Source organism: Panthera pardus, unplaced genomic scaffold (assembly GCF_024362965.1).
Source record: "Panthera pardus isolate Hobbes unplaced genomic scaffold, ASM2436296v1 HiC_scaffold_20, whole genome shotgun sequence".
NCBI lineage: Eukaryota > Metazoa > Chordata > Mammalia > Carnivora > Felidae > Panthera > Panthera pardus.
Window position 1 is genome coordinate 84,007,488 of NW_026526766.1, and position 22,228 is coordinate 84,029,715.

General features: G+C 37.6%; 1 protein-coding gene across 7 annotated transcripts in view; it reads right to left on the minus strand.

Annotated features, from left to right (window-relative positions):
* MAPKAP1 (MAPK associated protein 1) overlaps positions 1-22,228 on the minus strand; it is a 243,021-nt gene that overhangs the window by 190,389 nt on the left and 30,404 nt on the right. For all 7 annotated transcript variants that reach the window (XM_019421134.2, XM_019421132.2, XM_019421131.2 and 4 more), the window contains 2 exons: positions 20,246-20,335; positions 8,518-8,666 (listed from right to left, as the gene is read on the minus strand). In XM_019421134.2, the coding sequence (XP_019276679.1) occupies positions 8,518-8,666; positions 20,246-20,335 (239 nt within the window). The remainder of the gene's footprint in view (positions 1-8,517; positions 8,667-20,245; positions 20,336-22,228) is intronic.

Genomic DNA, 22,228 nt, shown 5'->3' on the forward strand with positions numbered 1-22,228 from the left:
GTTCATGTTTTCCCATCTGTAACCTACATGTCACTGATGTCAATCACCTCCCCAATCGCAAAACAATGGAACCTTAAAACCAAGAGGAATCCAAAAGATCATCCAAGTTAAGCTCCTCATTCTAAATAAGCAGAAGCTTGGGGCACCTGGGTGGCTCAGTTGAGTGTCTGACTCTTGATTTCAGCTCAGGTCGGGATCTCAGTTTGTGACACCGAGCCTCACGTCGGGCCTCGCGCTGACAGCGCAGAACCTGCTTGGAATACCCTCTCTCCCTCTCTCTCTGCCCTCTCTCTCAAAATAAATAAACATTAAAAAAAATTAAAATAAATAAATAAATAGGTAGAAACTGAGGCTCAGAGATGGGAGGTGACTTGTCCCAGACCCCATGGCACTACCAAAGCTAAAGCTCACATTTTCTTTTTCTTTTTTTATTTCTTTTTTAACGTTTATTTATTTTTGAGAGTCAGAGAGCGACAGAGCACGAGATGGGGAGGAGCAGAGAGAGGGAGTCACAGAATCTGAAGCAGGCTCCAGGCTCTGAGCTGTCAGCACAGAACCCTATGGGAAGCTCGAACTCACGAACTGAAAAACTGACATTTTCTGATTCTACACCTGTGTTCTTTCTACCATGTTGTTTTCTAGTCCCGGAAATCAAGTTTCCATTTGGTGATATGAATGCCAGCAAGAATGAAAATAAAAATCTCTGAGAATAAGAACACTTAGATTCTATGCCCAGCTGAGTGACCCTAAGCTGTCATTTGATTTCTCTTACCTAGTTCTCTTCAAGACAGTAACATCAGGGCCCAGTACTTTGAGGGACAAGGAAATCGCTCTACTGCAAATTACAGAGTAAGGTGCCCTAGATGCGGAGGCTCAGTGTAAAACCCCACCATGCCTAGCCCCACCACAACCAACAAGGATTATCTCCTAGGCTTTCTTCCTTGGGACCCTCAGTGCTTGATATACAGTCCAACCAGATTTCGTCTGCTAATCTGGTATTTCTTTAGCTAGGAAGAAGATAGTGCTACACCAGTAATCTTGTTACAACATAAATATGTCCGTCTTTTACCTTTCAGCCCTCTAACAAGGGCTAACAATTCTAACAAGAATTATAATCAATATATTTTCTTAAATGACACCTGACATCTGCCTCATCTAAAATTACTCTCTCATTTATTTTCTCCTCTTAACAGCCTGGTGAGCTGGGTTGGGCATCTGGAGTACACAGCCCATCTCAGAGAAGAGGTGACCAATCTCCAGGGCAATTCTTCAGCCAGAGTTCCAAAGCTGGCTGTGAAGTGGGAACAAAGAGGAGGCTTCTGGCTCCCAGCCCACTCTCATCTGAGACCCCTGCCTCAGATGACCCAAATACAAACCAAACAAGCAGGGTATGCTGCACACCCCTCCCCCACAAAAAGAACGCGTAGTAACTCCAAGGATGTGGTAATAAGCTGTGATCTGCAGTCACCAGGCCCAAACCAGCTCACAAAGGTAACACCTGCTTCATCCTCAGCCCTCTTTCGGTGCATCCTAATTCAGGGATGGAATCATCTTCCATTCAGTTCCATTGGATCAAGGCATCGCCCTTGAAACCCTTTTCTCCCCTATTCCCTGACATGTAACCCATCGTCAAGTCTTAGCACTTTTACTTACTAACATCTCTGGAATTCAAACACTCCTTCTACATCACCAATAAGTAAACCCAAGTTACCATCTCTCCTAACGGGACCACTGCGAAAAGTTTCTTGATTGTCTCTCTGGCCTCAAAACCCCTTCTCAGGTCGTACTCCCTTCAGCACAGCCCAGTGATCTTTTCAAAACATAAATCTGATTACCTTATCTCCTCACTTAAATTTGTCAAAGGCTTTCCAATATTCTTGGGTTAAAGAGGACACGTCCCCCAGCCATACACGGTCTGGCCCCTGCAGCTTTACCTTGTACCATACTCTGCCTCACCCTGAGTCCCCAGTCACACAGCCTTCTTTCAGTTCCTCAAAACAGCGAAGCTACCCCCTTGCCTCAGATCCTCTATTTGTCCTTTCTCCTCCCCCTTCACCGACTTAGCTCTTACTCATCCTTCAACTCTCAGATCAAAAGTCACCTTCACAGGGATGCCATCCCTGAGCCCTTAGACTAGGTCAGATGCCCTTATGATAATGCTCTGAAGGCCCCAACTACCTTTCTTGGAACTAGTAATTATTAGCTGTGGGTATACGATGATGGCAATTTTGCATTCAGTCGGGTGATTATTTACATAACATCTATCTTCCTGCCAAGAGAGTAAGTTCCAAGGTCAGAAACCAGGTGTGTTTTTGCTCACCATGTATCCAGATTTTACTTCACATAGTAGGACCTCACTAAACACGGAGCAAATGAATGGCAATGTGGGAAAATAAAGGAAACTAGTAAGTCTCTCAGCACTGTCCGTGTACCAGGCACTTTGCTATTTATGCATTTCCCATTTTCATTAAATCCTTGTGACAACATTTAAAGACATCATTAACTTCATTTATACATATGAAAACAGGCTCAAAGAGGCAAAAATGACTTGCCTAATATCACACAGCAAGTAAATGGCAAAGTTGGATTTCTAATCCAGGCCTGCAAAATTCTACTTTCCTTTGAAAACCCTCTAAAGCCAATGGTCAATCCTACCTCTACCAGGAATTTCTGGAAGATTGTTCCACAACCAGAGGAAGCCACTACAGACTGGAAGAAACAGGGCCTAGACAGAAAGCTCAGAATGGAATCAACTAGTTTTAAGAACTCAGTCTCCAAAATTTAACTTCACAGTGGAATGCTGAAAACACGGTCTTTCACTGTAAGATTCCTATTTAATTCGTTTTGAATGCCACCCAGACAGATATCCCAACATCTCTCCTTGGGATTTCCTGTATAATGTCAAGCAAAAGGAAGAGAAGTGCATTAATACAATGGTAAGGGGAAAATAATCTTACTAAGAGATGTTTTTAAATTAATCAATTCGGTCCTTCTATTAGTAGAAAGAGGTAGTATAAAGAGGTAGTGAAGAGCTATTATCTTCCTTTAGAAATAGAACAGACTAATAAAAACTGGTCTATGAAAAAGAAGACTAACAGAATGCAGTCACAGAGATAAGAGGCCAAAAGAATAACCACGAAAATGATGTTGGGACTTAGTCTCCTTTATTAAAAAGGTATGTAAGATGAAGCCAATCAATGAAAGAGCTAAGTAGCCCCTAACTCAAAACACCCTGCCATCTGAAATTTGTCTCTCAATGGGTGCAAAGAAGTGAACCCCAAGAGCACTTTCACTGAAAGGGTGGGGGCTGGTCAACTTGAGGGGTGGAAAAGAAAGAAAGAAACTCAAAGCCAGAAGGCTCTTAGGCTCAAGGCCACACCTCAGCTCAGGCAGCAATAAACAAAAACTGCTGTCTAGAAACATAACTGGCAATAAAGTCCAGATTATAATTTTTTGGAAAGAGACCCTGAACTAATAAAGTAACTCCACATATTAGAGGTGACCATTTCCATTATAATAGCAAATATTCCAAGTTCAGATGTTCCTCTAAAGGCAATTTTTTTTAAACATAATTTCAATTCGCTGACCTTTTCTGAGTTTGCCACATTTCTCAGCGACTTCATGCTTTTCTGCAAAGTTTTAAGTGACTTTCTTTGAAGAGAGCTATTTAATGCCAATGATTGTAGAAAACATTTGTTCATAATTATCCAGACATAGACTGGAACAATGCTGAAACAAGAGCAGCATGCAAAAATGTATTTAAGGACTATCATCCCAAAATGCTGCTAAAAGCTATTAACCAGTATGTGTTAATTGCCACAGCATTCATATTAATTTTCACTTCAGGCTCGACATTGTGGAATATTTCCCCTGATACATTTTAAACAAAGTTTAATTTAAGGAACTGCTTCTATCAACACTTATGAAAATTAACAGCCAAGCAATTAGCACTCATGAATTATCCCTTCCCCCATGCTCTCTGCAGCTTCAGTTAAAACAGTTTCTAACAGAGAAATGGTTACTTTCTAATAAGTTAACACAATCAAAGTCACAGTCGTCTAAATGAACAAGAACTGGTTCTGCTTTCTCAAGCACTTGTTAAGGCAAACGTTCTCCTTATAGTTAAAGTAGAATTTTGCTAAGGCAAATAAACATTTAACATTTTAGTAAACTGCCAAGCAATTACTAATCTAGAACTACCTCCTATCATGCTTTAAAAAAAAAGTCGCTACTCTCCCCCACAAAAAAAAGGAAGTAATTACTTGTCTTAATCTTTCTATTTAAAGTTAAAGGCCAAAACCTCAAAACTTCACTGGACTCCCTGGACTTCACACAGCCCACCTTCACCCAGTCTGCTGCACATCTTGTTTAACGATGCTATTTCTAAACTCCTGGTTTTAAGAACACATTTCCTCTCAATCCTGTCAATAATCTAATGAAGTACACAGAAAAGACAGCATCACTGGCCCTCATCCTTTACACAGAGGAAGGAGCAAAAGTGGGGTATTTGTTGAGTCCTTCTGTTATGCGCTACATGTCTTGGTAAACAGACCTTATCTCAATTGATCCTCGTGAGGAAGACACATTATCATCATCTCAACCCACAGAGGAGGACTGGAGCTTCATGAGGTTAAGAAACTAGCCTGAGGTCGCATCATAAGTGGTGGAGTCAGGATTCAACTTAGGTCTTACTACAAAATAGGTCTACTTACTAAGTAAATTATACTGCTTCTCTTGTGCTCGGTGCTCTATCCTAGTATTATCTTATGTGATGGTCACATCAGCCTGGTGAGGAAGGAACTCTCATTTCTTTTATCAGCAAAGAAACTGAGGTTTGGAGAGATGGAAAACCTGAGCAAGAGGTCACAACTAATAATCGGCACCATTTCTTAATAGTAACTATAATGACAGGAAACGAGTACCTTAAATTCTAATGGTCTAATGATGATAATATTTGCAAACTCAGTTTAAGCAAAATAGTGATGACATACTAGCAAAAGTTTCTCAAGTAAGCGATACGGCATGGAACGGAAAGGGTTAGATACCTGCAAAAACACGGCCTCATTTGAAACAGACAGAAACACAGGGCAGAAATCCACATATTTAGGGATACTTAAATCAGTGCTGAGTGCTTACTGTGTTATCAGTAGAGCTCACTCCTTCATCACCTCAAACAACTCCTTGCCACACCCAACATATCCCACATAGTGTGAAATCAGCACTGGGACAAGAAGTTTTCTGACTGTCTCAATCTCTAGAACAGAGATTTTGTGTTGTTAATTAGGCTACCTGAAGTCTTGTTTTCAACAAGCCCAAAAAATTCAGGCAGATGGCTGAGCCTGGTTTTGCCTGGTCTGACTAAGCATTCCCTCAAACCACTTACACTCTATCTTGGGCTTTTTACAAACGATCAGTAAACAGATCATAATTGATCAATAATTGATCAATAATTGATCATAATGATCAAACTGATCGATAATCAGTGAATCTAAAACAGGCCACAGACAGCAATTTACCAAAGAGATAATATAAACATAATTAACCCGAGCCAAAAAATTGTCAAAATTACAACAAAGCACATGCCTAAGCACAGCCTTTCCCTCTCAACTGTATGTCTCCAAGAAATTATCAATCAACCACAATTTTTAGAAATGAAATTATTAAACTGCTACAAGAACCAAAAATTATTTGAAAGTATTCACATCAATTTAGCACAAAAGCTAAGAGATGCTTACCCTCAGAATCACTAAAACCAACAACAATCCAGTTCGCACAAACCGTTAAAGACACTAGACACGCCAGCTTAACTGCAATGTAATTGTAAAGTCATACCAAAAACAAAATCTTTTTCAAATCTGACGCTAGTTTAATCTTAAGGAGGATTTCACAGCAGTTAGTCTCTTGAGGAAATACATAATTAAGTAGTTTTTTAGCATATTTAATTAGACCCCAAACTCTTCCCTGTCCCCTTCTCTCCCCAATTATGTACCATTTGCCCAAGAGACCTAAGCAACTCAGTTAATTATGTAAATAAGGCAAGCGTTATTCCCAAGAAAAGCATTGTGAATATTTGTACGCGAAAAAACTGTACATATTTTAGTGGCTTTAACAAACCTTTGTGGGGGAAAAAAATAAGGGACTCCCAAAGTACATGAAAAATCCTTATATTTGAGGCAAAAAGCATGGAGTTCAATGACAAGATGGTGAATCATTAAAACAGGACACTCATTTCACTTGTTAAATATGAGCTGAATAAAAATAAAATAATTTTAAGTTACAACAGTAACAAAAATTTAGTGCTGAACGTCAAATGATTTATGGGAAGAATCAATCTGGAAATTATTAAAGTCGACTCTCACAGAAAAGGCTTTATTATCAAGGGGTTGACATGATCTTAACTCTAGAGGCAGCCATGGTGCTGTTATAACTACTACAATCCCATTATTATGCAATCACAAAATGCTAATTTGATCATTTTGAGGTGTTATTTGAATAGTCATTTTAATTTCTAGGTTACAAAAAGGCTTGACTCAAGTATAATTCTCTATTAATCATTGAGATGTCATTGAATATCATATTGATGCATTTCACAAAGATAAAGACTAATTTAATATGTACAGTACAATATCCTTCAAATATTAGCCACTTTCATTACGTATCTGCCAAATGCATCAATATTAAATAATAGATGAGAACAAGGGTTTAATTGTATTTTAGCAATTGTAATATGTAGGATAACAATAAAATAGCATAGCATCATAAAATAGACTTATCGATATATAAATCTTTCTTAATCAAAGTGTAACGGTGACTGCCCCATGTACACATCCTTTGCTGACTACAAATAGATCTGGTATGACAAAAGCATCCAGAGTCTTAAATGTAAACACATCTAGCAAAAGTAATTCCTTTGTGACTGAAGAAATGGCTTCTTCACAGTTTTTAAAAAATTTCTCCTGGCACTTTAAAAGTTACATATATACCAAGAACACTTCACAACTTTCTGTCAAATCCAAAGCTAAGTAATTTATAATAAAATCTAATGTATAATGAGAGTTCTAGGACATAATATTTTAAGAGATCTATGCTATTTTGTTGGCATCAAAGCATTATTACATAGTAATTATTCCGGCAATTATGCCCTCAAACAATGAGATGGGATCAGGCAATGGAAGCAAATAAATTCCAGCCCTATAACCTAAATCCAACAATAACTTCTCACGTATCTAAACGAATCAATGGTTGTTTAAAAAAAAAATCCCCTACAGTCCAATTCTCTGTTTTCCAGAGGCTGACATTCCTGTCCCCTAGAGGGATCCATCCTCCTCTTTGCTACAGTCCACAGGAAGAAACAGGAGCGGTGGCAGGGGCAGGCTAAAGAGAAGCTTTACATCGATACAATCTCTAATTTACTCAAGGTACTTTCAGAGGTTTTTTGGAGGCAACTCCTGAGCATATTAGTATCTTTATGTAACTTACGCATTTTATTTCTAGTTCTTGCTCTCCTTTCCCACCAACATCAATAACCTCACTTGCCCATGGCCATATATGCTTACTTAAAACTATGGAAACATGCTGAACCGGTTGAGAAAGGGTTTTGAAGAGAAAACATCTTGCTCAAAGATACAACTGACCACACCAGCACCTAACCAGAAATTGAATACGAAAAATGCAAACATAAGCAAAGAGCTGTATGTTTATTAATTGCGATGGTGTTAAAATAAGACAAATTGTACACAACCCCCAACAAGCGATCACTCATCACCCCCCACCACTACCAGACAGCAAATATAACGGCAATAAATATAAAAATCAACTGCTACTGTCGCCTGAAAGAAGCCCAGCTCAGCTTAGCGCAGAAACACAGAATGGCAGGGAATGTGGGGGGCGGCGGGGGGGGGGGGGGGGGGGGTTGCTGCACATGGAACTATGCTCCGCCTACAACAGTGGCCATTTTTTTAAAAGGAAAATAGACATGCTTTAATTTTACAACTACAAATTGTTACAATAAACAGAAAAAACTCACCCTGCATAGTGAGTGTCAAACAAGATTCCCTACAATGAAATACAGACATGCAAACAATGGCCTAGAATTCTGAAATGAAGCTCGAAGCTCAACAATTTCTGCAGTTATAATGAAGAGTCAGACCAAAACAATGCAAACTGCCTCCCAGAACTACTTTCAAAGCTTTCCCAGCACAATCAGGCCTTGACGAATCACAACCCAACTAACCCAAATCCTCAAGTATACTCTTGGAAGATAAAACAGGGGAAAAAACACGCATACAAATATCTCAAGACTACTTTTGTTTTAATCCCTCATCAAACATATTGCTGTGGAAACAATATCAAGCCCAAATGCAGACTTTTTCACATCTTCAGTCTTAGAAAATGTGAGGGACATTCTATAATTACTTTGAGTCATTTTTGAAAACCGAAATTTAATAATAATACCAACAAAACAATTCCACTCAATTGAGGTTTTATTTAAGGGGACAAAGTTTTATTTTTACTTACCTTGCCATCAAATTTGGAATATTCATTAAAGGGGTTATTCAGCTGTAGAGGGCACTGCTCCAGTCGTACAGATAATATTGACTGCTTTCCAGAACTTGGAGGTTTCTCTTTGAGGGACTTTTTTTCAAATAGTGACTTTAACTCCTGGGCTGTGATACAAGAGGAAGATAAAAACATCTTTGTGATTACACACAGAGAGACAGCCTGTCTACCTTCCCTAGCAAGTCTTCCTTGGAATCTTAAGGAGGGAGTGTGTGGGGCATATTCAGGTCTGATGTGTGCAAAAAGCCTCACATATACTTCGATGCTTGCACCCTGAAAAGGCAGAGCCCTGAAATACGATCAGGTCAGGACTGTCAATTTAGAAGGACTAGGGTTTAAGGAGTGGGGCAGAGTCAAACCGACAGAGCAGCCATTCTGTAAGAAGGGCATTCACAGCTAAAGGACCTGAGCTTTGGCCTGGCTTTGCCACTAAGAGATATGTGATAGACAGTTCACTAACCCTTTCTGGGCTCACTGAACTGGATAAGCTTGAAAATCTCTCCTGGTTCTAATACTGTGGGATTTTGGAATTCCAGTTCTTTAGGGTGAAGGTCTACATCTTAATCCTCTCCTATTCTCCAGTGACACCTAGCACAAAATATAGAAGACAAAGATGAGGAGGAGGAAAAGGAAAAAGAATTTAAAAAAATGTTTTTTAAACGTTTATTATTGAGAGACAGAGCAAGACAGAACATGAGCATGGGAAGGGCAGAGAGAGGAGAAGACACAGAATTTGAAGCAGGCTCCAGGCTCCGAGCTCTCAGCACAGAGCCCGATGCAGGGCTCGAACCCACCAACTGTGAGATCATGACCTGAGCTGAAGTCGACGCCCAACCAACTGAGCCACCCAGGTGCCCCAGGAAAAAGAATTTTTATAATAATAGCAGCTAACGTTTATTGAGCAAGCCAATGTACCTCAATTACTCCTCCTAACAAGCCTATGAAGTGGATACTGGCATTATCTTAATTTTGTCAGTGTGGAAACTGAAGCCTAGAACACTTTGATTAGCCTTAGACCAACACAGCTAAGAAATAGCAGAGCTAAGACTTGCACTCAGGCAAGGCTCTTAGCTATTAGACTAATGAACAAAGTTGACCCTCAATAAATTTTATTGCATGAATCAGTGAATAAAATAATGATTGAAGGAATTCAGATTAAATTATTATTAAATCAGAATCTTTAGCTCTTACTCATTAGTGAATCAAGACAAGTTAATTCCATATATTCTCATAGATCATTTAAGTGTCCATATTATCCTGAATATCACTTAAGGTGGTAGATACATAAGTACATGGAGATCTATTATACTCTCCATTTCTGTGAGTATTAGAAAATTTCCATACCTAAATTTAAAAATAAATCGATCTTAGATCTTAAAATCTGCAATGAGGGCCACTCTGGGAGGCTCAATTGGTTAAGTGTCTGACTCATATTTTTTTTTATTTAAAAAAAATGTTTATTTATTTTTGAGAGAGAGAAAGAAAGAGAGGGAGACAGGATCTGAAGCGGGCTCTGTGCTGACAGGAGACAGCTTGATGCGGGTCTCGAACTCATGAACCACAAGATCATGACCTGAACCAAAGTTGGATGCTTAACGGACTGAGCCATCCAGGCACTCTAAGCATCTGACTCTTGATTTTGGCTCAGGTCATGACCTCACAGTCATGAGATCTAGTCCCATGTCAGGTTCCATGCTTGCTTAAGATTCTCTCTCTCCCCCCTCCAAAAACAAAAAACAAAAAAACTGCAATGAATAGGTTCAACCCCATTCCATCCTTGAACATAGCCAAACTGAACTTAGATCAAACAGAACTCTGAAATAGTGACTTAGAACTTCTAAAACATGTTACTAAGACCATCTTTTCAACAAACCAGTGGAACAAATTTATCAAATAAGGTCCTATAAATTTAAGTGGCAAACCAGAAGAAAAGGATCTAATTCTTTTTTAAAATGTGGCACATATTTAATTTCAGAATCTGAATATATACGTTCAAATAATCAACAGATATTAACTGCGCATTTGAAAAAGTTTTAGACTACTAAAGTGATATTTTAAATATTACAAGTATTATTCTGCACGTAATCTATTAATAATTTTATTGCTACACTTTGGAAAGGAATAACCCTTTATTAAATACCTACTATGGGCCAGGAACAATGCTACGTGTTTTCTCAACTTGTCCTCTCAACAGTCTTAAGAGCTGGGTTACAACTAGCCCCATCAACAAACTGAGTTTAGCAAACGTAAGTAACTTATCAAAGTTACAGAACTATTATCAGTAAGGGTGTGAAGTGATGATAGATTAACTCTTCTATTCTCAGACTAATTCTAATTCACACTTAGAATTCTCTCCTCAACTTCTGACATTTTCCATCTCCCTCCCATCCATCCTTCTGTCCATCCGTCCATCCATCCTTCGTCATGGAGACAGACAAACAACCAAAAGAGAACTTCTGCCTACCTTCCCCTCCTATTACAGCGGGTGAACTGTGTAGGCCCATACCTCAGGCCAGCTCCTCCTTTGCACACTCAGGGGCTAACTTCTTGCTGACTCAAGGGCATCACTCAAGCAATTTTCTCTGATTTTTGGTTTTTCCTCCTACTGACTGGGTCGATTGCATCAGCACACAAAGATACTGAAATACTGCTCGTTTAAAAAAAAAAAAAAAAAATCCTTCTTTGATCCTGTACTCCCAGTTACTATACCACTTTTCTGCTCCTCAAAATGCTGTGTTCTTGCTGTCTGGTTCCTCCCCTCGCTTTCCCTCAAACCCACTGCAATCAAGCACTTGGGCTCCCCACACTCCTCAAAAGCAGTTTGCGAGGTCACCAATGACCCCTTATTGCTAAATCTACTGGTCCATTTTGAATCCTCATCTTTCAAGACTTCGTGACAGCATTTGAAACAGTTCATCACTCACTCCTTTTTGAACCAGTTTTTTCACTTGGTTTCCAGGGCTCCATTTGATCTGGTTCTCATCCTATCTTCCAGGTTACTCTTTCCTAGTTTCCTTGCCAATTCCTCATATTCCCCTCAAATCTTTGGCATTCCCCAAGTCATACTATTTGGATCTTTTCTTTTCTGTACCTACATTCATACCCTTGGTGATCTCAGCCAGCCTTCTGTTTTAAATATAATCAACAAGAAGAGAAGCTAAATTGTGGTAATACAAATCAGAACAATAGCTGTCTATGGGGAGTACCCCAACTAGAAAGAGGCACGAGAGAACTTTCTGGGGTACACAAATGCTCTATACTTAATTGGGATGCTAGTTACACAGGTCTATATGTTTGTCACAAGTCACTGAACTGTATACTTAGTATCTATACATTTCAGTATATAGAAGCATACCTCAATAAATAAATAAAAAGGGAAAGCCTAAATAAATATCATCTACATGCTGATAACTCCCAAATGATTATTCCTAGAACTAAACATTCCCTGAAATTATGGACTCACATATTCAGCTTCCTATATGGCACCACCTCCACTTGGATATCCAATAGGTGTTTCAAACTTTTTTTTTTTTTTTTTTAACGTTTTATTTTTGAGACAGAGAGAGACAGAGCATGAACGGGGGAGGGGCAGAGAGAGAGGGAGACACAGAATCGGAAGCAGGCTCCAGGCTCTGAGCCATCAGCCCAGAGCCCGACGCGGGGCTCGAACTCACGGACCGCGAGATCGTGGCCTGAGCTGAAGTCGGACGCTTAACCGACTGAGCCACCCAGGCGCCCCATGGTGTTTCAAACTTTATATGTCCATAACAGAACTCTTGATCTTGCCCCAAATCTGCCCCTCCCACAGGCTTCTCCTTCTCAGTTAATGGCAACTCAATCATGTTAGGCCAAAAACATCTCCACTCTTTTCTTTCTCTCATATCTAACATCCTATCCATCAACAGAAATTTCAGAATATATCCAGAACCATCTCCAAAGTTACCAATGCTGGATTATTACCACTACCTTCAAACTGATCTTGTTTCTGCCCTTGCCTCCCCCAGGCCCACTCCTGCCAGTCTCTTCCCAACACAGCAGCCAACAGGAGTCTTTTAAAATGTAAACTATAAACGTCACAGTAAGAAGAAAACAATATGACCACACAAAATAAAAACATTTTTGTATGGTAAAAAATTAGCAAAGTAAAAAGAAAAATGACAAACTAGAAAAAAATAAAGGTTAATATTCTTAATATATAAAGATTCTAAAAGTAGACAAGACAGTGACCAACAATTCTACAGAGAAATGGATAAGAAATATGAAATGTCCACAGAAAAGGATATTCAAATGGTTCTTAACAAATGGAAAGATGCTCAACCACGTTAATAACAATAATATGCTGAGATATACATCTATCAAATTGGCAAAAATCTAAAAGTTTACAGCTGTGAGGAAATAACATTCTGTACCTTATTAGAGGAATGCAAACTAGCAAAACACCTACGGAAGGGAATGTGGCAATATCAAGGGAGATCACATATTTACCCTATGACCCAACCATACCACTTCCAGGATTCTTAGATACACTGGGAAAAATAAACACAACACAACACAATGCATTAGGCTACTCACTGCAGTGTCATTTTCAACACCAAAAATCTGAAAACACTCAAACTTCCTTCAAAAGGAAACCAATTGGCTAAACTATGGCACCTCCATATCATGGCTTATTATGAAGCTGTAAAATGGAATGAAGCCTATCTCTATATATTCACCAGAGTAATTCCCAAGATGTGTTGCTAAGTGAAAAAAGTATTGCATAAAATGGTGTGTACAAAATGCTATTTATAACCTAAAAAGAGGGGTATATGAATATAAATATGCTTACACATAGATTTAAGGGAACAGAAAAACCAAAACCTTTTTTAAAATGACTATGAATAGAAGAGACAAGAATTGAAGCTAAATTTCCCTGATTTTACCTTGTTTTATGTACTCAACTTTGAAACCATGTACATTTTATATATTTCTTTAAAAAAATTAGAAGTGCAATTTCTAAAAATAAAAGCAAAGGCAAATGAACCCAAGTGTAATATTGAGTTGGCATTTTAACTACAAAGAGGAGTTATTTTAAGTAACTTTATCACACAGCAATTTGTACATTCCCTAATAGAACATATCAAAAGGGCAAAAAAAAAAAAAAAAAAAATTATCTATCTATCTTCAACTGTTTTTAGTAATCATAGTGTTAGTAATGACGATGATATCTCTATTCTGGAACCAGAACTTTCAGCATAAGAAACAGATACATAAACATAAAATCAAAAAAGTTAAGTAAATACTCTATAATCCTAAATTTATACAGAAATTATCAACATTAACTCACAATGTACTTCCTCTTAAAAAATTTATTTTTTTCTGAGCTCTATCCCCTGAAATGCCTACAAGGAAAAAAATAAAATTCAGTGAGCACCTCTAGAGTTCAAGTTCTGGTCTCTCAATGCCATTTATCCCTAAAAAATAATCAAGACTCTAAACAAATGGCTAATTCCAGATATGGAGAAGGAAATACTTAAGAATCAAGCATTTATCCTGTCTTCTGGTAGGGATTATATCTGAGAATAACGAAATAATAGATTAGGAAAAAATGTTCTTTATATGAAGGCCAATAAAATTAGAAATCACTATTTTGCAACTACTAATGAAATAATTAATCTAGGTAATGCCCACCAATGACCACTAAAACCATTGGAAGAAAAAGCTGTTGGGATGGATGAATGACACCTAATAATAATAATTAATAATGGATGAATGACACCTAACTCTAGCATCAACCTGAACGTCACAAAATAGACAAGAAGACCTTCTATATAACCTGATATGATGCAATATGAAGTACAGATCAGCATGTACAAAATACTCTTAACAGAAATCAAACTTCAATCTGAGCAAGTTTCTAGATCTAACTACCTGTTTATAGGAAAAAGAGAGCCGAGGAACCTATTAAATGAGACCAAAGAGATACAATTAGCAAAATCTAGAATGTAGGAAATTCTACAGGACACGTGACCCAGTTTCTTAAATAAATTACAACGAAAAAAAGTAAAGAAGAATCTACAGATTAAAAAGGAAATCAAACATACCGACCAAATGTATGGACCTCATATCTAGACCTACACGAACAAACTGGCAAAAGAAAAGAAAAATTTGAGACAGTGAGGGAAATGTTTGTTAATATTAAAAAATTCCTGCTAATTTTTTGGAGAGTAGTGGTATTACAATACCAGAAAACTACATTTTCTTATGTGTTAAAAAATACACAAGTATTTAGGTATCAAATTATGATAGTTGGAAATTGCTTGAAAATAATCTGGGGACGCCTAGGTGGCTGAGTCGGTTCAGTGTCTGACTCTTGATTTCAGCTCAGATCATGATCACAGGGTCATGGGATCCACATGTATGCTGTGCTAAGTAAGCGTGGAGCCTGCTTAAGATTCTCTCTCCCCCTCTCCTGCACTCCCGCTTGCGCGCGCTCTCTCTCTCTCAAAAAATAAATAAAAATAATCTGAGAGAGGAGGGGAGGTAAATGTATAAAAGAAGCAAGACTGGCCATATGTTGAAGCTGGGTGAAGGGTGTACAGGGGTTCATTATACCATTCTAGTCTACTCAGACCGCATCACTGTACCCAGAGTAAAAATTAAGTTCTGTACAAGATCCTCCATGATCTGCTCTCTCACTGCTTCTCTGGGCCCACTCTTCCCCCTTTGCCCTCTACTGTAGTCAGTAAGCATCCTTCCTTGCTATTCTTTGAATACATCAGGCACACTTCTGTTGCAGAACCTTTGCACACGCTCTCCCTCATCTTAGGACACCCATTTTCCAATACCTTCCCAACTCATTCCTTCAGAACTCTGCTCAAGCATCACCTTCCGAAAAGGCCTTCCCTGATCATCCCATATAAAATTGCAAAATCCCCTACCTAGCATTCCTTCCTTGCCAGGCTGTATTTTTCGCTATGCCACTTATCCCATTCTGACAATACTAGGTTTGCTTCCTGCCTATTTCCCCCACAAGATCCATGAGGCAGGGACTCTGTCTTGTTCACTGCTGTATCTTCTAAGTCTACAAGTGCCTAGCTGCCCCTGCATATTGTAGGAGCTTAAGAAATACTTGTTAAATGATTAACTGTGGACCAGAGAAGTAGAAAAAGTAGCTGTGGGGATAGGGAGGCAGAAGAGAGGGAGGAAGGAGCAAATGGGCACAAAGAAGTAGAAATGAGACAGGGGTGGGTAATGAGAGCCTTTCCTCCTGGTTCTAAGCCACTCATAAGACATAGTTGTACCTCCTGAGTTGCTCTACTGCAAGCTGCTTTTCAACATCACTTCTCTTTATCATTTGCAGCTGAAGAGTTCTAACCACTAGAAACAGTTGGAAGTCCCCAACAAACTGGGAACTGAAAAAACAATAGCCTAGGAACGTAATTACCATCAGTCTTATGAGAAAGCACATACTATAGCCTTCAGGAAGATGGTAATGCATATCAGAACTTCTAAGGATTCAGTGAGTGGCTGGATACAAAATGGATATATAAAAACAACAGATTTCTTCACAAGAGCAGTAAGAAAGTTATGGGGAAGAGGATGCTAATTACAAGGGCAACACAAAATGCAAAACATCTGGAAATAACCTTAATAAATGTAAAAGTGCAGGAACACCATGGAGACAAGACAAAACGGTGCATTTATGTACTACTTGTATATACAAAAAAATACAAAAAAGATAAGACGTATGTTTAGAATATTTAAAATATATATACTTATATAAACAGAATCTAGAATAAATACATCAAAATGTTAACAGAAATTCCTCCAAATATGAGACTATTGGTAGCTTATTTTCATTTTCATATTTTGCTTCAGATTTCCTATAACAACATTTTCTTTTAATAAAACTTTCCTGAACGTTGGCCATCGCTGACACAGAGGAGGAAAGGAACAAGGGAACAGGGAATCCTCAACACCCAAAGCTCCAGAGCAGCTCCTTTCTGCCAACAGTACTGGAGAGAATAGGAGGCAGCAAGAAGATTACAGTCTTCGGGGTCAGACTGGCCAGGAGAATTCTGGCTTTGACATTTACTATTTGTAAGTAAGTAATGTGAAAAAGTTACTTAGCCTCCGGGGTCCAGTTTTCTCACATATAACACAGAAATAGTAATAGCTAATTTGCTGGATTTGTGTTAAGATGAAGCAAACTTAGCGGCTGGCATATTATATACCAGCGATTCCCAGTAATGGTTACTCATAAGAATCACCCAGGGAGCTTCTGAAAAATATAGACGGACCCCAATCCCTATCTTCTGAATCAGGAATTCCACATATATGGCTAGAAATTTATGCAGAAGCCATTATAACATGCACTTTTAGATGTATTTCTGATTTTTACACAGCCATTATATCTGCAAACTGTTGTTTTAAGAAATCAGTACTACAAGTTACATAAAGAAAACTTCAGGAATATTCATAAATAACTGATTTACACTACATTGTTTTTGAGTTACTATTTGACTTTATGTGTAAATGCCTTTGTCTTCCCATTAGACTTCAAACTTCTTGAGGACAGGAGTCGCGTATTCCTCCAAGCACCTAGCGTAGAGTTAAGATGCACACAGAAGGTATGAAAGAAATGTTTGTTAAATGAGTCAGTGAATAAGGGTAATAATACACTTTATAAAGAATATGCCAACACCATTTTAAAACAATAAAATTAAGGGGCGCCTGGGTGGCTCAGTCAGTTAAGCGGTCGACTTGGGCTCAGGTCATGATCTCACAACTCGTGAGTTCAAGCCCCGCATCAGGCTCTGTGCTGAAGTTCAGGGCCTGGAGCCTGCTTCAAATTCCGTGTCTCCCCCTCTTTCTGCCCCCCACCCCCATCCATGCTCGGTCTCTTTCTCAAAAATAAATAAAACATTAAAAAAAAAATTTTTTTTAAACAATAAAATTTAAAATACCGAGGCTTGATTTGACACTGTTCCTGACAAAGCCATCTTCCAATAACCATCTTCACATTTATCCATACAATTCTGGCTACAGAAACACTACAAGGATCTTAGTCTAAGGTATTCCATTTATCATGTGGTCTCAGGGCACATAAAGTATATATACAAAGTTCATAAAGAACTTCAGGGTATGGACCAGAAGGCTTCTCAGATCTCTTCCAACTCTTCAATGAAAAGGCTGCATTTCTGCTGTATTAAAGGATGGACTGGATTCAGACAGAATAACCGTAGAAGAAAAACATTCCAGGGGAGGTCATCATATTCATAATAATGATTCTTCTAGTAGGGAATAAAATAAAACAAAGATAAGAAAAACAGACGAAAGGATTTTAACAAAATGTAAACAGCAGATAAAGAATGAGGGAATGAATAAATGACTACCTAACCAAAATTTCCAATTAAGATTAAAAAGATCTGGCTGTGGCATTCCTTGACAAAAAAAAAAAAAAAAAAAGAGTATGTGCTTGAGAAATGTGTGAAAACAGAGTAGCTGCTCAGTTTGCCAGGTAGCTGTGTAATGGACTGCTGGCTCCACTTTCCTAACACATTTCAGGACACCCAGAGTGCCAACCTGTGGTAATGGTGGAACCCACATGAACAGAGAATTCAAGACCATTCATTCCTCTGTGCATTGACAAAGTTCACTGGCCTGGCCAGAAGCAAGGTCAACATTTCAGAGAGTGGCCAGGTATATTAAGAAGGAACTTTTTCAGCAATAAGATCACAGGGTCAATTACTGAAATCCGTGAGAGACAGAAATAAGAGAGATGGAAAATGAGGGAGAGAGAAGTATACACAAATAATGAATGGTATGGCTCCAAATGAAAGCAAAAAGGAGACTATTTCTCCAGCACATTGTTTTTGTTTTTGTTTTTTTTAATATTTATTTGAGAGAGAGAACACGTGCATGAGCATGAGTGGGGGACGGGCAGAGAGTAAGGGAGGGAGAGAGAATCCCAAGCAGGCTTCATGCAGTCAGCACAGGGCCCGATGCAGGGCTCAAACCCACGAACCATGGGATCATGACCTGAGTTGAAGTCAGATGCTTAACCAACTGAGCCACTCAGGCGCCCCAATCCAGCACATTCTGAGAAACATGAACAGAAGTTAAAGTGGATTAGACTTTAAGGAACGAGTGGGAAATGTATCAAAATTTATTAGATGTGTCTGATTAGTAGATGTATCAAAATTTAAGTTGAAGAATTTATTTCTCACATTGCAAAGGGGATTAATGCTGTTCTATCTGAGGTACTCTATTCATCCTATTTTTTATTTGTAATTGTTTTAAGATAAGGAAACAAAGAAAGCAAAACAGAGGGTACCTGGAAAGATGAGTTTAGATAAACTGGCTCTATACTCATTAAGAAGAAATTAACAGAAAAAGCATCAAGATATATGAAAAATTTGAAAAAAGTGAACAAGATAAACAATATAAAGGTTTTCAGTTTGATAAATACAACAGAGAGAAGTATTAACTGGATCAACAGAAAAGGCCAGCCTGGAGCGATTTTTTTTTTTTTTAAGTATTAAGAGCAAAACTAAATAGACATTCCATGAGAACTATAGAAGTCACAGAAATGAGACATAAGAAAGAAGTGAATGAGATTTCTGGTTTACACAGCTGTCACTTAGACGCAACTATTAAGAAAATCATGCCGACTGAGCACACCTGGGTTTACAACCACAGCAGGAGACAGCAATAACCACTTTATACAGTGTGGTTTAGCAGAAAGAGGTTGGCCTTTAGCTTCAGACAGTGGTATCTACAAAATACGGCTCCACGGCACTACCGCTTTCTAGCCTTGTAACGTTAGCAAGTTAAAGCTCACTGAGTCTCTGTCTCATCTGTTAACCACAGCAATATCTGTATCTTTTAAAATCATTACATTGGAGGTAATGCGTGTAAAGTGCTTAGAATAGCACTAGGTAGGTGCTGATGTTAATACAATAATCATTAATATTGTTAGTTTTATAAATACTATGTAGCAATGGAGTCAGTCAACAAAAATTGAGTGGACATCTATTACATGCCAGGGTGGTTAGTAGGTGCTGGAAGAGAGAAAACAGAGTGCAGACATTACTTTGAAAGAAGAAAAAAAGAAAGTCTAGGACACACGATATAAATGTTAGAAAATATTTCAATAGCTTTTTTTTTTTAGGTGTTCTTGCTGAGATTGAAGATTTGAAAATATGTAATATGGCCAGCTTTTTAATACATATACCATATGAACACAGACTACAAATGCTGATAATACCCGCAACATAATGCTTGTTAAGCTAAAGGAAAAGAATCAGCATATATGCAAAAAAGATTATTACTGGGGTCACTAATGAGGCAAGAGAAAGTCAAGGTTGGAACTGCCAGGAGGAAATCTATAACCCAGAGGCCCATCCAAACCATAGGTATTCCTTGACTTTAAGAACAAGGTACTGGCATGAGAGTTTGTACAAAATGTGCCTTGCACACATCTATTCCTGTGACCCAGAATGAAGAGTGAGCAAAAACACAAGACCTAAATGAACACACAGCTTCAGAGGGCAAAGGCACCCCAGTGAAAGCATTCAAAGCTCAAAACAAGAGGTATCTGCTCAGAGGATTTAAAAAGATGAATTAAAAATAAAGCTCTCATATAATAATATAAACTACATATATAAATCTCAAATTAACAATTAAAATTATTTCCATTTACCTGATTGCTTAGAATTTCTTTCTTTCCACTGAATATTTTTGCATTTGATCTGGTTTTGTCTCTCTTTTCGGAGTCGTTCTAATCTTTGAGCTTGAAAAGAAATATTATAACTATAAGTTTGTCAATGAAAGTTTACTATAAACAAAGACATAATTAACTACCTTTATATGAATAAAGATGTTTTATATTGCATATGTAGAGAAAAAGTCATAAAATTTTAAAGGTGGCACCCCTGAAAAGCAAATACCAACAAAAACATGAAAATATTCTTGATTTATAATTGAAATTAGAGGATATAAAACATTAATAGAGATCATAAAGATAGTATTAACATGGAAGAGAATAATAAAATGTGAAAACTTCTGTGATTAATATGACATTTCATTATATAAATCATTAATAACGGTCTTAAAGGAATTTTAATGCACAAATGAACTGAAGTGAATATTACATTACAGGAATAAAATTACTGTTATGAATTACTCTACCCGTTTCAAAAATTAAAGATAAATGAACTCAGACTAGACTATTAAAGTTTTAAATATAAAATCCTTTATCTAAAAATCATGAAAATTATAAAATGTCAAAGCTATATAAATTAGCATAGCTTTTCTTCAGTGGGTTGAAACAGTTTATAGGTAGTAAAATAAATGATTTGTATCTTTGTAACATTAGTCAAATCTTAAAAAGAATAATTTTTCTTATACAAAATTTTAAGATATGCTGAAAGGATTAAAAAGTAAAACCTTTGGTCACTAGGACACCCCACAATTGTAAGTATTAGCATCTAAGTGCTATCTTAAGAAATTCCAACAACAGTAACAAAAGCATCACCTAAAAATCCTACATTTGTGAGATCATATGACCACTGGCTGATCAACCTTCAAAAATCAGTGAATTGATCTCTTAAAGAAACACTGTCCAGCATATATTAACAACTGCTGCATATGGAAACCACAATGGAAAAGAAAGTCATAATTGATGCCATTTCTTGAGATCTGGCTAATCTTCAACTTCCTATCCTGGAACAATGCTAACAAAAAATAAATAAGTAAACTTCTCTTTCAAGGCAGGAAACCATACACACGTGCCTTGGCATTGTGATAGGGAAACTACCACTGATACTAACCTTGCCAGAAATGTGAACTGTGCTGGCAAAAGCATCTGATAATGTCACTGTATCTAACCAAATTCCACTGGAGGAAAATACATTCAATTGCAATTAATAAATGTGAAGGGTACAGCCAAAGTAATATAATCATAAAGCTCTCAATTTAGCAGCATTCTCCTACTGAAATCCATTCAACCTGTCATACAAGATATCATCTCAATAACTCGCAAGGAAGTCAGTTTCGACTAGAGAACTGAGAATCAATGGTTCTAAATTATATTCAAACCTTCACTCAAATCCTATTTTGATAAAAATTCCTTGAGATACTGGGAAATGCTATTAATTATTTTCATCATGAGAGCAAATTATTCTCTGTAGATGTCACAGAATGCTGAATTCTGAACCAAAACCTTAACATGCTTTGCACTGTATATTGTATCTTGCAGTACTCCTTTATGTGAATTTTACATTTGGACCAGGAAAATAAACATGTAAACCTTTTCAATGTTCTACCACATTTCCTGCCATTACGTTTCCTGGGAGTTAGCAGGTCACTGCTACTGATTAGTAGATTATATTTTCTGACGACCTAAATAAAAAAATCACCTCCTAGAATACCCTGTCATATTAGAACTACATTATATGTTCTAAATAATTTATCTAAGTAAAGGTCTTGGTTCATCACATTCCCTTTGAAAGGTTTCCAAAACACATAAGCTGGAAAATGGCCAGTGATAAGCTTTTAAAAGATAATCACTAGATATTTATGTACCAAAGTTTAGCATTTTCAAACCACAAAGATCAAATGGTAGAGATCAACTTAAGAAAATAAAAAGAACATATCAAAAACAGGGGCACCTTTTCTAATCTCA